Raw genomic sequence first — 16,019 nt, 5'->3', positions numbered from 1 at the left:
TAAGTGTATACATGTAGCATATGGAGCACTCTATAGCTAGTGTACTAAAAAAGCTTATCTAAATGCTAACCTTCACATCAGCATAATTTTTTCAGAAAAAAATGCTGTGGATAATATTTTAATTTCTACTTCCAGCTCACTTAAGATGACACATTGTTCATAGGTTGTTTTTAAATAGTATTTTTTTTCTTGTTGGCCATTTTCAGATGAACACTTCAGCTGCTGCAAGATGGTAGAAAAGCAGTTGAACATGTAGGAAGTTAATAGCCTGTTGTATTTTGGATCAGAGAGCTGAAATGAAGGGCTGATGATGTTCTATATAATTACAGAGATGAGGAACTTTTTTTCTGGTGGTGATGTATCATAATTGCAGAACATAGTGGAAAACAGGAATTAAGTACATCAGGTGACATTAGCCTTTACATTATAGCATATTGCTGGCATCTTACTGCTTTTCAATCTCATTCTTTTTCCATAGTTTTTCAGGCTTCCTTAATGAGTTTAAATAACATATATGAGCAGCATAGAAAGTTTAAATAAGGATATTTAATTTCACAGTAAGCCAAGACTTGCTTGTGTTTAATATTTCCACAGAGAGAGAAATGGATCTTCAGACATGATGTGTTTAATGGTTAAACTACTTTTAACATCAGCTTACTTGGCCTATATCCCAGTGCACTAATAAATAAGTCCTTGTAGAGAGGTGTAATTTAAAGTTTTGTCCTGATTCTTGTATCAGTAAAATTGTCACCTGTGTTCCAATTTTTATGAATTATTATCACAGTATGAGAGGTGTTGAGAATCCAGGCTGATCTTTACAAAGCTGGTAGCTACAAAAGCTGTTTCGGTATGAAGGTAACGTGGTGAAATAATATTTTGCCTTGTAAATCGAGCAAATGTAGTGGGAGAAGTCAGTGGTAGAAAAAGGCGTTTATTAGAAGTCACATTTATTTGCTTCATAAATCAGCATTTCACTAGGCAGCAACCTTTTAAAGCAATGTGCCAATTCTTGTAAACATAGTAGGAACATGACCAAATGCCTCTAAAGTATGTATAGCTACAAGAAGTGGAGCTACGTGGTGTTTAGCTGATTTGGGAACAGCATGGAGTACTTCAGTATGGAAAGTGCTACAGCACTCACCATTCAATTTTATATAAAGCCAAAGCAGGTCTCTTTATTGAGTTAATTCACTGAGCAAAGCATGTTATACAAAGCATGTTATACTGATCTATTTCAATCGTCTAAGGCTAAAATAAAAACAAAAAATATTAAAGTAATGCTAAAAGATCAGGCTTCAGGCTTTGTTACCTGTGCTGTCCTTTCCAAGAGAGATTATTGGCTCCTTTGAGAAATTTCAATCAAAATTGAAATTACACTTAAACTTCTCAAATCTGTAATTAAAATGAATATAAACTCATACAAGGGGATGTGGATGTAGTTGTCATCTGTTGTATTTGTGAAGGGGGTGCACATTTTTGGTACTCTTTTTAAAACAAGACTGAGATTACATCAACCCATATGTTATTGAGCAGAAAACAACTCCAAAGATAAGTAGAGATAGAAATAGCTTTTCATAGAAAATTATAAATGTCACAGTACTACTAGAGTTTCAAACACAATCTTAAGAGCAATTATACTTTTTTTTTTTCCTGCCAGACATTTTAATTAGTTATGCAAGTTTAAATGGGAAATTCAGGAGGTACATTTATGAAAATGTGACAATTACTTCCCTGTTCCTCTAAATATATCTTTTCTTTTTCCTGAGATTTAATGTTTACATACATAGCTTTCTAATTCTTAGCAGGATTATTGACCTAAAGTGTTCGAAGTGCAGATTAAGAAAACAAACAAACAAACAAAAAGGCATCACATTGCTGAAAGTGAGCTTTTTAAACCAAAAAATTATTAACTCCTTTTCTACCTGAGCACTAGACAGGACAAAGTAGAAGCTGACAGCATAATGCAGTAGTTTAACTTGCATTATGACTGGGGGAATGTCCAGTCTCAATAAACTTGTAGGGTTTGCAAAGACAATGGAAGGTTAAGAAATATGAAGAGTTGAGCAGTAAAATTGCTGGAGTGCCTCAGAGTAGCATGTTTCTTACAGTCAGTGACATTCTTCAAACAAAAGAAGCTAAGTGCATTAATACCATTTTATTCATCTCGAGGACAGTTAACAATTTGGCACTAGGATGTTTATAAACAACGAAACGTATGAAATTCTGTGGTCATTGTCTGGGCTAGTACCTATTACAGCAGGTAATTATTGTGAACTGAAGCAAACCAGGGAAGACTGGAATTCCCTGACACATTTTGGAAGGACTTGTATGGAAAACCAGAGAACTAAATCCTCAGTCTTACCAAATTCACTCTGGGGAGATTGAACTGGTCTTGACCTGTTTCCCTTTGATCGGTGTTCATAATGTTTATCGACGACATTCTAGAAAAATAAAACGGGGGGCCCTGTGCTAAAGAACGATGCTGTGCTCATCCAGTCCCACACTGTGGTGTGCAGGGGACTTCTGCCCATCCTTCTTCTGCAGTTGACTCCTTTCAGTCACATTGCTCACAGTTAGTTCTTTCCAACCTGTCATTACCCCTTAGGCTTGTGCCCTTGCAATTAGGCTTGACCTTAAAAGCTGACCTCTGCACTCCAAGCTTCCAGAGCAGGGTTACAGTCAGCATCCAGCCCAGCCTGTAACGCCTGCTGACTGCCAGCTCTGTTCTCCCCTTCCTGCAGACTCGGGGATTCTCATGTATTTTACAGGCTTTGGTCTTAGGAAATCCACAAATGGCAAGGATGCAGGGGTTTTTTGTTGTTGTTGTTTTTGTCTAACTCTGTATTCATCTTCATGGCCAAGGTCTGCAAGGAGAAATGAGAAACCTGCTCTTTAGGGTGTTAGGCTGGAGAGGTGAAATACTCGGCATAGAGGATGCTGATGGAAGTTCATGAGACCTTCCAGGGGGAGATGCATCCTTCTTAGTGCATCCTTAATCCTGGAACTGTCAGTCCTGCTAACTGCCTGCTACTTTTAATGTTTCTCTTAGCTTGCTCTTTTCCATGTCCTTTGAATCCTTTGCTCTAAGGGTGGGAACATTTGTTTCAGAAACTGATCACCGAGCTCCAAGGTGCCACCCTCAGATGCTCTGTACCAAACTGCTTTTTATATGTCATAGGAGATTTATGGGTGCCACATCCCTGGAAGTGCTCAAGGCCAGGCTGGATGGGGCTTTGTGCAATCTGATGTGCTGGGAGGTGTCCCTGCCCATGGCAGGGGCATTAGAACTGGATGATCATTAAGGTCCCTTCCAACCCAAACCATTCTGTGATGCTGTGATTTGTATTCACTGCACGTTCCTCATCTGCTAACACAGTTTGGGTGATTACACTTAATTTGACTTTGTTTTTTCAAAACCACGACTGTGAGAGGAACTCATTACTGGGAGAGGAAAACGTTGCCTTGTTGGTGTGGGGACATTTCTCAGGTGTGCTGCATCTGGCTGTGTTTGGTACATAGCCTGTCCTGGAGCTCTGTGCACTTCTGCCAACTGAATCTATTGCTTGAGACAGTCTGGTTACTTTTCCTTCGGTAAAGCCAGGTGGATGTTCTTATGTCACCCTTGCTACCTAGATAAGAAAAAAGAAAAAACAATCCTGGATGATTCCAGTTGTCTAACAAGGAGGGAGCCAGCTGTGAGCTCTGATGGGGTTTGTTTAGCTCGCATTGGGCCCCATTAACGACTTTTGTTGGGAATCAGTCCTAGCTTCATGTAGGAAAAAATGCATGTCATAGAAAAAGGCATGATGTGCTTGTGCTGGTGGGCAGAATTTCCTAACTGCACTAGAACTGTGAAACAAAATCCACCACCAGGCCTGCCTGGGGGACACGTGCTATAACACATACTCACGTCCTGCAGTAGCAATGGCACGTTCTGCTTTTCTTCCCGAGTTTCACAAAGGAAGAAGAAAAGTCCCCGAGAGGGAACAAAATTGTGGATAAAGTCTGTCTGTCCTCCTTAAAGTGCTTCCTGCAATGATTTTCTTATCTGGGGGTGAAGTTCAAAAGGTTTGCTTGGCAAATAAATCCATCTGGTGACTGTGGAAATATTATTTAGTGAGGAATATTATTTATTTCCTTGCAGAAGGGCTTGTTTGGCTTTGGCACTGACATCATCTTTATGATCTAAGGCACGCTGAGGTCACAGCAACTCTGAACTTGAGTTTAGTGCACAATGTGCTTGTAAAGAAGGGCCTTGGAAAGTGCAATACTGAAACATTTGGTTTCTCTTCTTGTTTAAAATTATAGAAAGGAAGGAAGAGTCCTTTGCCAACCACTCCAGCCATGAAACCAGGCCTAGCATCACTGAGCAAATACCACCACCAGAGCCCAACTCCTTCACTGCATCTGCCAGAAGAGTAAGTGAATTTGGAATCAATGGGGATTTGAAGAGTGCTTGAAAGCAGTCGGCTTTGCTGGGAAATAGACACTCTGAAGCTGACTTTCAGAGGAGCAGTGAGACTTGAACTTAGGAGAGCACAGCAGTGTGCAGTTTTGATACGGATGCTGTGTTAACAACGGTATAGGACTAGTGCAAAGAAGGATGTTTGTATGATACAATGCCTCTTCCAGCCTCTTACCCTCCAGAACAAATTGCTGTGTCCACAAGAGAAACCTTGCTTACCACAAGTGCTTTGTGTTGCTGTCAGTTCCGAGATAGCTGATGCCAATCTCTTACCAGCAGGAGATCTTTCACCAAAGGCTGGTTCCTGCTGATGTATCAGCAGTGAATTTGGCATCATCATCTAAAGTGTCTCTAACTTGCCAAACTCACTTTATTCAGTGGCACGATGTTACAGCCCAGTAAGCAGAGGGGATAAAGTTTGCATCTGACTAGATAGCTAGGCTATGAAAGCTTTTTAAAGGTGAAGGAGAGTTACTGACATCTTACCTGAATTCTCCAGCTCTCGTGTCACTCAGCTAGGTGGCACTAGGAGGCTCCGTGTTTGGTTGAGGACGGGTATCTTATGCTTCTGGTTTGTTTGGTTTTTTTTGTACCAGAATATGGAGGACAGCTATACAGGGCAGGCACTGTGGAAAGATTGAAGTACTAGATGCATGCCAGAGGGAAAATATTTCCTGCTTAGTCACATTTATTTATTTATTTATTTTTACTTCTTTCATACTATTAAGTCTAATTTCTTGTCCAAATTAAATAAAATATCGCTCCTCTGTGCATTGTTCAACTCAGGCTTACTTAGTAGGGGAAATATTAAAGGTAGTATTAAGGGTGCTGGGAAGTGCTGCAGTAGCTAAAAGACACTGCTAAAATACTGCAGCGATAGTATTATCTTTGCAGTCTTGGTAAATGACTTTGAGGGCCAGAAGTCCCAAGTAGATGTATTCTGGATTATGTCAGGTGTTTTGTGATGCGTAGAACATAGTATAATCATGTTTATATCAGCTTTGACCAAAAGGCTGTCTACACCAGTATCCTATCTTTGACACCGACTGTCAAGATAGCAGAGAAGATAGCAGAGAATTTAGCTGGACTTCTTTCCCACTTCCAGCAGTTTGCATTTCAGGGACTTGCTGAGTCTGCAGTATTATTTGTATTTGGTACCCCGTGTTGTACTTTTCCTCGGTGAATTTCTCCAGTCACTATTTGCGTGCCCGTAACATTTGGGATCCTATAACATCCAGTGGCAAAGGATTGACTGTGTATTACACAGAGCTTCCTGCACCTGTTTTTTTAAGCCTGCCACATGTCGGTTTTGATTGCTGCCCCTCATTCCTTTATGGGAAGGAACAATGAATAATTGATCCCTATTCACCCTTCTGTGTGCCACTTAGGATTTTGCTGGTCACATCTCAGCCTGAAGACTCCTCATATACTGAATCATTCCTCATACGAAAGTGCTCTCACTGTACTCGTTCTTGTTGCCTTTCCCATGGCAGGGGTTGGAATTAGATGATCTTTAAGGTCCCTTCCAACCCAAACCTTTCTATGATTCTCTGAATCTCCCCCCTTTTTCTGTACTGCTTTTGAGCCATGGAGTCCAGCGCTGTGCATGGTATCAAAGATGTGATTGTACAATAACACAGGTATGATGGTGTTGTTTTGTATTCTATTCCTTTCCAATAACTCCTAATTTATTTATTTTTCTACACAAGTTCATACTTGTCTTTGTAGAAGTACCTGTTGTGGTCCCAGGCTCCATTCCTGAATGGCAGTAGGCATCTTTTTGTAAGACTTAATGACTATAGCTAAAGTTGTGCATTTAAACAGTTTCATATCTGAGGAACAGTAAGTGCCTCGTGGAACAAAATGCACAAAGGTCCGTTCTGTCTGTCTGGAATGTGTGGTTACCTGACCATAGAAAGATTTCAGTTAAAGGGGCTTCTGCAAGCTTGTAGTCCAACCTCTTGCTCAAAGCACAGGCAGCTTCAAGCCTCTGTCATGTTGCTTTGCTCGACAGGAGTTGAGCTGAGTGCTGGAAACTCTGTGAGGTTGGAGAATGCCCCACCTCTTGCTCCCTGTCCCAGTGCAGCATCACTGCTGTGGGGAGGTTTTGTCTTCCTTCACACTGAAGTGAGGTTTCCCTTTTTGGAACTTGTGTCTGTTCCTCCTTTGCCTTTCACTGTAGGCTTTTGAGAAGTCTGGTTCTATATCCTTTGTAACCCTCACCTCCCTGCCCCAAGTAGCAGAGCAATTAAACCCTTTCTCAGCCATCTCTTTTCCATGCTAAACGAGCCTGGTTCCCTCAGCCTCGCCCTTTGTGCTGTGTGCACCAGCTCCCTGGTTATCTTAATGGCCTCTGCTGGGCTCTCACCAGTTCAATCTGTGTAGGGGGTTTATTTGCACCTAGTCCCAAAAGACTTGATTGCTTTTGGGGTTTTCTGCCTTTAGGAAGGAAGAATTATTTAGTAAATGAGTTCTAGTAGAAGCTTCATTGTTCCTTATATTCTTTCTACAAAGCTGGCAGAGGGTGTTGTGTTAGGTAAGGAGAGCTGCACAATGACACAAGATTTCTTTCATCATCTGTCCTTGGGGATGAGGGCACTACTGCAGTTTGCAACCCTGTGAGTTCATCTTGAGTTATGTCGTGTAATGAAAGCTAAGCAGGAAATCAAAGTGACTCCATCTTACGTTTTCAAGTGCAGCCCAGCAAGAAGTGTGGCTTGCTGAAACACTTTCAGCTCGTAAATTGTGCATTGCAGTTCTCTTTTTCCAAATGTCCCTTTTTCTCCTCTACAGTTCAGTTGGCTCAACAAGTCCGATGAGCAGAAGGACGAGTCACCTTCATCGTGGCGGCTGGGTCTACGGAAGACTGGCAGCCACAACATGTTGAGTGAAGTTGCTGCTACTCGTGAGGCTCAGAGAGATAAGACTTCTATCTATCGTTCTTCATCAAGTCCTCGGATATCTGCATTATTAGACAACAAAGAAAAGGTTTGGCTCATCTTCAGCAAAGATGTTTTCGTGTATCCCAGTTGAGCAGAGTTTATCCCGTCACAGTTGTCCTTGCGTAACTGGGGTTCAGTGCTCCTTTGACCTACTTCCTGCTCAATTTGAAGTGGGCTGCCGGTCTGGCATGGCCCATTCTTTACCAGAAAATATCTAATGTGGACAGTAGAACATACCTGCTGTAGAAATTTCCCTTCACCATAATCTAAATGGATTCCTCCTATACCCATTAGCTGTATTCGTGAATCCCATTCCATGTATTCACTAGCTGTAACCAAGCTGCCCATCTATAAGTACTTTAATTAGAAGCTGCTTTTATTCCCTAACATGCTGTTCTGCAAATCATGTTCAAAACTGATACTTTTATGCTGACATAGGCCTTGCCCAAGAAAATGCCTTAAAGCAGTTGTCCCTAGACAAAAGGGTGCTTTTGTAGTTGAAATTTGGATGTGAATTTAATTGTCACTGTATGTGCTGTAAATTTAACAGATTTACAGTTGAATTACTTTTGCTTCATCAGGATAAAGACAACAAGAGCTATCTTGCCACAATAGCCCCCAGAAGACTAAGCAGTACAAGTGATTTAGAAGAAAAAGAAAACAGGTGAGACTGAACTTAAGGCTCAGCCTCAATCTTGTAGACAGTTCCTCTGAAATACCTTTTTGTGTATTAATGCTTCATATTTTTTCTCAGTAGTCCTGACTTGCACAGGTAATCACAATATTTGGAGATCTCTCTGCTCTATAACAGTCCTAGTACGTTGTCTTTCATTTAGGTGAGCAGGACAGTGGATTAGTTTCTCCATCCCTATATTCCTACGTATGCAGTCTCCCTCTGGGAAACTGGATTTCTGTCTGGTTTTTCATTTTATGTGTAAGTGCCTGACTTTGTAACTGGCACCTACACTTGTACTTCTGCCACTTGCTCAATGGTTGCCTTCAGTCCCTTTTGTTCGTATCTCTGTCACTTTTTGATTCACTGGAGTTTGTGAACTCTCTCATGTACAGAACTGTTTCCATTGCAGGGGCTGTTTTTACAGGAATTGTTTGTAGTTGCCTCTGTACAGAACCAGATTAGCAATGGGATAAATATCTAGTATATCAAGACATGGTTGAATTGCTTATCTCTGCAAACAGGTTCTCGTGGTTTGGAATAAAAATTAGCCTGGCCTTACTTCTAGACAGCTCCACAGTAGCGATAGAAAGGCACAAACAGAAAAGTTACTGTGAGCTGTAATTGTTGTGAAAAAGTCACAGGAGATGACCACCATGAGAGAACTTCACAGTTTGAGATTCTTTTGCTGGAACCTCCCTGCTGTGTTCTTGCTTAATCTCAGCTAGCCACTGCGATTTGGACTGCAGCAGACAACTTGTGTTTAACTGACTGATAAGCCTGAGCGGTTTTGGCAGTGGCTTGAATTGAGTGGCATATCCAGCTGACTGCTGATAAGTGTCCTTTGCTCTATAAAGCAGAGTGAGGAGGATTGGACTGCATGAACAGATGGTGCCCAGATGTACTTTGTAGTACAGATTTTTCCCAATATTCCTTCATTTCAAAACAGCTGAGTATCACTTTATGTCTGAAAGGGCACCAGGACAGATACTGCAACTGAAAAATGAAAAATCATTGTGGGCTGACAAGTGTTACGTTACAGCGTTAAGGTCCTGTCCAAAACTAGAGCAGAATATTGCTAAAGCATAAGTAAGGAGAAGGAGTCCTGATTTCAGATAAATATGATAAATATGACTACTAATAATTTATTCATAAATGTTAAGTAGTTTTAGATACTGACAAATATTTGTCTGTTTTCTGCTGCTAAGTATAGCAAAGAATTTTTTCATACTGAGTTGTTTTGACTACTGTCATTGCCTGGAACCTTGGAGAATAAATAATTTCACTGCAGTTGCAATACCTGTCCATTTGTTCAATGTTGTTTGATACAAGGTGGGAGGAAAAAATATCAAGCGATGTTATTTAATAATTTACGCTACTTCTATGGACAGCCTAAATTTCAACTGCAACTTTTCTGACTAGAAAAGAATCTTGTTCCTCTTTATGCAAACATCATGTCATCTTGTGATTCTTAAATAATGCAGCTGGTAATCACAGAAACTGATGTGGAGGCCAGCAGAAGCGTTTAAAAGAGATGTCACCTCCAAACAGTAGTGTTTATGTGTGTAAGGGAAGGATTTGTGTTGTGGAACTGTCAAAGACTGAAAGTTTTTCTAAAGAAACCTTGTGGTCTCTCCTGCATTAGAGAATCAGCCGTTAACATAGTGCGGAGTGGCTCTTACACCCGGCAGCCATGGAGGGATGAATCCAAGGGAAACGAAGCTCCCCATTCTGGTGCTCCTACTACCTATGTATCTACATACTTGAAAAGGTATGCCCAATTCTTTTACATAGGTTCCCAGCAGTCAGTTCTACTCTCAGCATGCCTCCCAAACTTCAACCTTTCGCCTTCTGCTCACTGCATAAGTGTAATTGGCCTTGAAACCTTCTTCTTCTGAAAGCAGGAAATGAAAATTAAGATTTGTCAACATTTGTCATGTTAAATGGTCTTCTTAAAGACTGTCACTTTTGTCGACTTAAATTGTTGTACTGAATTCAAATGCTCTTATTCACGTAATTCAAATGCAAAATGTTTTTTCTCAGTTTTATATTAGTATTATGGTTAGATAATAAAAGGGAAATTGATCATAAAAAGAGAATAAAGTAATTACAGTCTGAAATCAATGTTCAAATAGCTATTAACAGGTAAGTTGTAGCTTAGCTGATTTTGGTTTTCGTTAGTATGTGTTTATGGCATCAAGATTATCAGAAAAATGGCAGTGTTCTTATGCATGACTTATGACACTTGTTAAAGAGCGTGACTGATGTCTCAAATCATTTACTTGTGGCAGTAAGGAACCAGTTTCTGCACAGTGTACATGACATTGTAGAGGCAATTTCTGATTGCTGGTAGACTAGCCAAGCAGAATCAGAAAAGCAATGCTGTACGTTAACTTCTATAATAGTCAGTATCTTTTACCTCTCTGGGTGGCAGAGGCTTAGTTTCCTAGAAGTACAAGGTAATGGCCATCTCTGAATGAGGTGAATGAATGGCCTCTGGTAAGGCAGATAATACATTACTGGGCTTTCATCCATGTTGTGAGAAGGAGGATCAGCACTTTCTGCAAGTACTGCACCATTGCCTTTATTTTAGCTAGTATGGAAACCATCAAAACAGCACGTGTCATGGTGCAAAGTCATTTGTGCTTAAGGAAAAGGGCAGAAATGTTTCAAGGTTTTAGATTCCTTCACCAAATTCTAGACCCTGAAATAAATAACTGTCCCGAAGATGGAACAGTTGCTTGAGATTTGGGAAGAGGCATGTTTTTTGTGTTCTAATACTCATGCTGGTAGAGGTAAGTTCTGTTCTAGGATATGTCTGTCCAATTGCTGGGCACATACAGACCCATTTCCACAAAAGGTGAAGCAGATAGCCACTTCGAGCAGTAGACTCTTCCTGATCTGCTGATCCATTGCAGTGACTTCACATCTATCCTGGGACATGATGACAGGCCAGCCTCCATAGCTCTCTCAAAAGGCAGTCCGACAAGCAGCAGCTGATTACATTGGAAAACTTTTGCCTCCTGCAGCTGGCATGCCTTACTGTTTTCCCTAGTATGAGACAGTCCAGTCAATACCACCACTAAAAGGGTTGTTGAAATTTTACGAACATTGACTGTCTATCTCGTCTAGTCCAGAACCAGATGTAATATTACATTCACATAGCTGTACTGTATTTCCTTGGTTACACCGTACAGAGACCAGCTCAGGTTTTGGCTGGCAGTGGTATTTTGCTAATAAAAGTATCCTGTCACAAAGGCTGAATTCTGGCCTTTTCTCGGAGGGTGTTGTGTTATAAGCGGTTACAGAGAATAACTTTACCAGCTGAGGAATAAAGGGTAGGGATATACACATTTCTACAGTTTTGTATGAATTTACAAAGAACAAAACCATGATCAATTTGCCCTCTATCTCCTAATGTTTTCTGTAGAAGAGCACAGAGAAATTAAACGTAATTGTATTGAACCTCTGATTTCACCAGCCTTGTGCATCAGCCTATAAGATGAGAAATTGAACCTGCTGCTTGTTACAGATAAGCTCTTTGTCACCAGAGTTGTTTAACATTTGGAAAACACAACTCCAGAGGATAAAAGCTCATCCTAAGAGAGAAAGAATTAAAGTGAACATGACATACTTGTATGTTACTGACAGGACAACTACTGTGCATCTGCATTTCCCCTTCACCTTAGCATTTAACTAAACTCCATAAAGATACCTAGTTACATTCTGCAAGCACTTTTATGACCCCCCAAACAAAGAGTAAACAACAGCATCTTAAGATATTGAAAATGGCTTTTCTGCGAAATTGGGACAAAATAGCTTGCATTAACTTTGCAAATGCACTTCAGCTTTAGTTGAAGTAAATGTTAAACCTCTTTCTCTAATGGTAGTGATTGTCATTCATTCTGCTTTCTCTCTGGGTGTACCACTAGCGAAAAAAAGTTTGCAAAACCCTGTTCTGACAACCTGTTCTCCATTTTAGTGCATGTTGGCCTTTGAACTGCCAGTTCACATCAGTTCTGTGTTAAAGTATTTGGAGGAGAACTGGTGAGCAGATTGAATTAATTCACCATCCTTCCTTTGACATCAGCCCTAAGAGATGCCTCACACCAAAATGAAATCACCTTTTCAGTTTTCTTCTTCTTTTTACATGTTTGCAGATGCTCCTTCTTACTGTTTTTGTTGACACAAAATCCATCATAGCAAGCCAGACCAACCGTCCAGACTCTAGGAGGCAGTCCAGACTCCATCAGCAGCTCGTTTTGAAGACCAAGTGGCAAAAGCTAGAGTAACTTAAGAGCAGCCTTCCCCTCTACCCTTGCTTTCAACAATCATTAATTTTGGAGCCAGGGGTCATGCTTAGGCCATGGTTCTTACTAGCAACCACTGTGACCCACTTCCTTAAGCAAATCCCATTTTGCTCTCTGCAACACCCTGTGGCAGAATATTTAATTAAAAAAAAGTTACATATTTTGGGCCAACATTTTTTTAGTGTATGTGGAAGCCTTTTAAGGTTTTGAAGGTTTTAAAGATTTTTTTTAAATTCCACTTGCCTTAGCTGTTTCCAGAATTATTCTTTTTACTGATTTGAAATGTTGCTTTCCATTTCATTGCTCATTTCCTCATGGCTATGTTATGGTGTTATGTTAGAGAATGAATAGCAGTGTGTCGGTGCCTTTATTTCTAATGTTGGATTCTTCAGCATAAATTCATAATCCTCCTTTTTACAGATTTATATGAACACAGCTGTTAATTAACAAGATTTTCCAGCTTACCTTTTTCTTGCGATTTTCTGGTCCTTTTCACATCAAATGTGAACAATTGAATAAATGCCTTGGAAGCCTCCCCAAACTGCGCAGTGCCACCCGTGCCAGGTGACGGGGTGGGGAGGTGAATTCCCATGGAGCTGGCAATGCCTCGGCTCCCTTCTTGTGAGCAGGAGTGAGTGAGTGATGCCCCAGCACCACCTTTCCCTGCCACCCGGGGCCTGTGCATGTAGGAGCTGGCCCCGTGCCATCACCGGGCTCTTCTCCTCCATTCCCCCTTCTTCCCGTCTCTGCTCTCCAGGCACCTGGTGCTCCTTCCATCCTGTTGTTTCCCCTTTTCAGCCGCTACCTTTTTGCTTCTGAAGCACTTGTCAGGTCTCACTGAATAACCCTCCCACCTCTTCCCTGACCAAGTTCCTTGTCTCTTTTGCAGCCACCCCTCGCGCCGCAGCCTCTCTGCCTTGGGTTCTCCTGGGATGGCGCCACATCGACCCCGCTCCCCCCCAGGGTTGCCTCCAGCTTTTCCCAGGCTTCTCCTCTTGTTCATTCCCCTGGTGCATGCTCCGCTGCAGTCATCGTCCCAGTACACCAGGCCCTGATTTCTCCCCCTCATTTCTGCAACTCGACGGCTGCTTGCTCTGCACGCCCACGCCAGCCAGGTTTAGCTCCCCGCTCTTACCCTCCTCCCAGCCCATCTCCAAGGCTTCGCCTTTTCTTCTAGTGCAGAGAGCCAAGAAGGAGAGGCATTTTCTTCCAAAATGATTTCCTGCTCCTGCATGCTCTGAGCTGGGGCTGGCTTTCCAGAGGAAGCGTTGTTTAGAGCCCAGTGGAGGTTGCTACCTGGTGACTGTAATTTGCTTGTTCCTTTGGGACCAGGATCTGGCAAACAGCCATCAACTGAAGAGCCCAAATATGATGTTGCTCCCCATGGAGGCCTTCCAGGATGCTCCAGTCTCTCCTTTGGCTGTCTAGGGACCAGCTGCTTGTTCTGGGCTGGCTGGGCTCCTTGGCATATAAAAGTGATTTGCAAATTGAGTGCCTAAGTGAATCGGATGGGTTCCTTCCTCTGACCTCCTGTCCTTGGCTGTTGTCCTGCCCCTTTCAAGTTTTATTTCAGCCTCAGGCTGCTCTCTGACTCTTGCTGTAGTGGTAAATTCCAGTTCCAGTCCAGTTACCCTGGCTTTCCCACAAGCATGCAGTTTTTTGTCCTGGTCTGCTTTTCCTCTAGGTCAACTTTTATTCCTGATGGATTTTGTCAACCACTTTCCTCCATGTGTGCCTGCATGGGAGTCGTTAGGATGCAGGTGGTGAGACGCAGCCTTCCTAGCCTTTGATCCTGCAGGCAGCCCAGTCTGACCAGTAGCAGCTAGGAATACCAGTTGCTGGGTGTGTCAGGTGTGACAGGATCCTAGATCATGCATGCATGCAAACAACAAGCAGCCTGCCTGTATATGGGGCTGTGGCACATGCACTATGGAGGTTTTCTCAGCTTTTATTAAGTCTGTTTTTAGAGGTATGCGACTTATCCCACTTAGGGAGGATTTTTTCCAGGTATATCCTCATGGGAGAGCCCTTCTCCTTTTCTCCAAAGTATGAGCACTTACAGCATTTCAGCAGTAATGGTTTTAAGGGTTTTGCATTAAAATGGCAAAACGTGTATTTTCCTTGCTCGTTCTTGAATATTTTTGGACGGTTTTGGTAGTGATTTTCCAGATATACAGAGTTTGTGCCAAATGTGCCTTAAAGAAAATTAGAGCTTCAACCCTTCTTCTATGCCAAAGCTTTTAGCCACTGAAAACAGGTTCTTAAAACTGGAAGTACTGGGCATCTTGAGGAGGTGAGGCAGCTAGACCTGCTTTTGTCACTCTCTCCTTCCCTGCTTTCAGCAACCTGATCCTTGCTCATTGTTTCTGCCTTTCCCCAGCACACAGGGGTGCTCTGGGTGTGCCGCTTCCACTGCGGTAGGATTTTTTCCTTTCCCTGATCTTCACTGATTCACCTCCACGCCGTTATTCTCTCGCTGAAACTCAGCTGGGCTTATCTAAAAGGTGCTGCTCGCGCTGGCCTGCGTGTGAGTGATCTACAGGATGCCGGTGTACTCTAACCCCCTGGCATACACTTTGCTAAGATGTAATACTCGCCCCCTTTTCAGCTGAGAGCCCGGCTGTGGTGATGTTCTGTTGGATATTTACTGTGCTCTGAAGGACGTGATTTTGTGATGTTTTACAGTGCTTCATTTGGTAGAAGTAGTGACCTCAGCAGTCCCTACATTTCAGCCAGTCGCAATACATCTCTAGCTACCTCACCCACTACCACTGGTTCATCTACCTCACTGAGCGCCCCGTGGCAACCCGCCTCTGCCTGTCCCACACCTCTCGGTGCGAACACTACTGCGTCAGCCCGCCAGTATACCAGGTAACGGCTCACAGCTGAGATAACGCTGCAGCAAATCAGCATTTGGGTTGGAAGTTCTGAGTTCTGGAATGGATTGTGGATTGGAAATGTACTTCCACACGGGAAACCTTGATAAGAAATTCCGGAGTGGTTACATTGGACAGTTTTGGTAGTGCGTGTGCACCAGGAAGCAGTTCGCAGCCCATATGTGACCTTAGCTTCTTCACTCACTGCAGTGGTCGACTGTGCATTCTTATCGCCCTGGTATAATCCAAGGGGATGCTCAGGCTGCTCTCGGGTGTTCGCTGTACGTGTCTTGGCGTTCATTCCTTCTGCCCGCTCACCAGTTACATTTTCTAATCATTTTTGCTGCGAACAGGGACGTGAAGACTAACTATGAATTCCTCTCGCTTATTCTTCTACAAGATTTCAAAATCTCATTTTTCTCTGTGCTGTTCCCTTCAAAAACACAAGCGCAGAACAAGGAGAAGGAGCTGTCAGTGTTCCCTGGAGGTGGCTGGTCTCGGTTAGCAGTTGAGTTCACTTGCTTTGCTTTCCATTATGTCTTCTCTATTTCAGAGCCCCTTTCAGGCAACAAACTGATTCTGCTGTAGAGAAAAGTACAGAGGGCCTCTCTGCTAGCACCCCCCTAGGTGTAATCACAAACCGTGCTGTGCTCGGCTCTGCTAACGGTATTGCCAATGCCGGTGCTGCCTCAACTACAGGAAAGGACTTCTCAGCTGAGGAAGCCAGGGAGCGCAGAAGGTTAGTGAGCAGAG

General features: G+C 42.5%; 1 protein-coding gene across 12 annotated transcripts in view; it reads left to right on the top strand.

Moving 5' to 3' along the window:
* The window catches only part of PPP1R12B (protein phosphatase 1 regulatory subunit 12B), a 120,010-nt gene that overhangs the window by 43,429 nt on the left and 60,562 nt on the right, over window positions 1-16,019 (top strand). For 8 of the 12 annotated variants that reach the window (XM_066983164.1, XM_066983163.1, XM_066983165.1 and 5 more), the window contains exons 9-14: window positions 4,309-4,418; window positions 7,259-7,453; window positions 7,989-8,071; window positions 9,726-9,851; window positions 15,076-15,261; window positions 15,820-16,005. In XM_066983164.1, the coding sequence (XP_066839265.1) occupies window positions 4,309-4,418; window positions 7,259-7,453; window positions 7,989-8,071; window positions 9,726-9,851; window positions 15,076-15,261; window positions 15,820-16,005 (886 nt within the window). The remainder of the gene's footprint in view (window positions 1-4,308; window positions 4,419-7,258; window positions 7,454-7,988; window positions 8,072-9,725; window positions 9,852-15,075; window positions 15,262-15,819; window positions 16,006-16,019) is intronic. The other 4 variants (XM_066983169.1, XM_066983174.1, XM_066983170.1 and 1 more) reach the window with 3 other exon arrangements.

This window comes from Anser cygnoides, chromosome 25, assembly GCF_040182565.1.
Source record: "Anser cygnoides isolate HZ-2024a breed goose chromosome 25, Taihu_goose_T2T_genome, whole genome shotgun sequence".
Lineage (NCBI taxonomy): Eukaryota > Metazoa > Chordata > Aves > Anseriformes > Anatidae > Anser > Anser cygnoides.
Note: the sequence above shows the minus strand (reverse complement) of the source record. Positions and strands in the feature narration are given on the sequence as shown.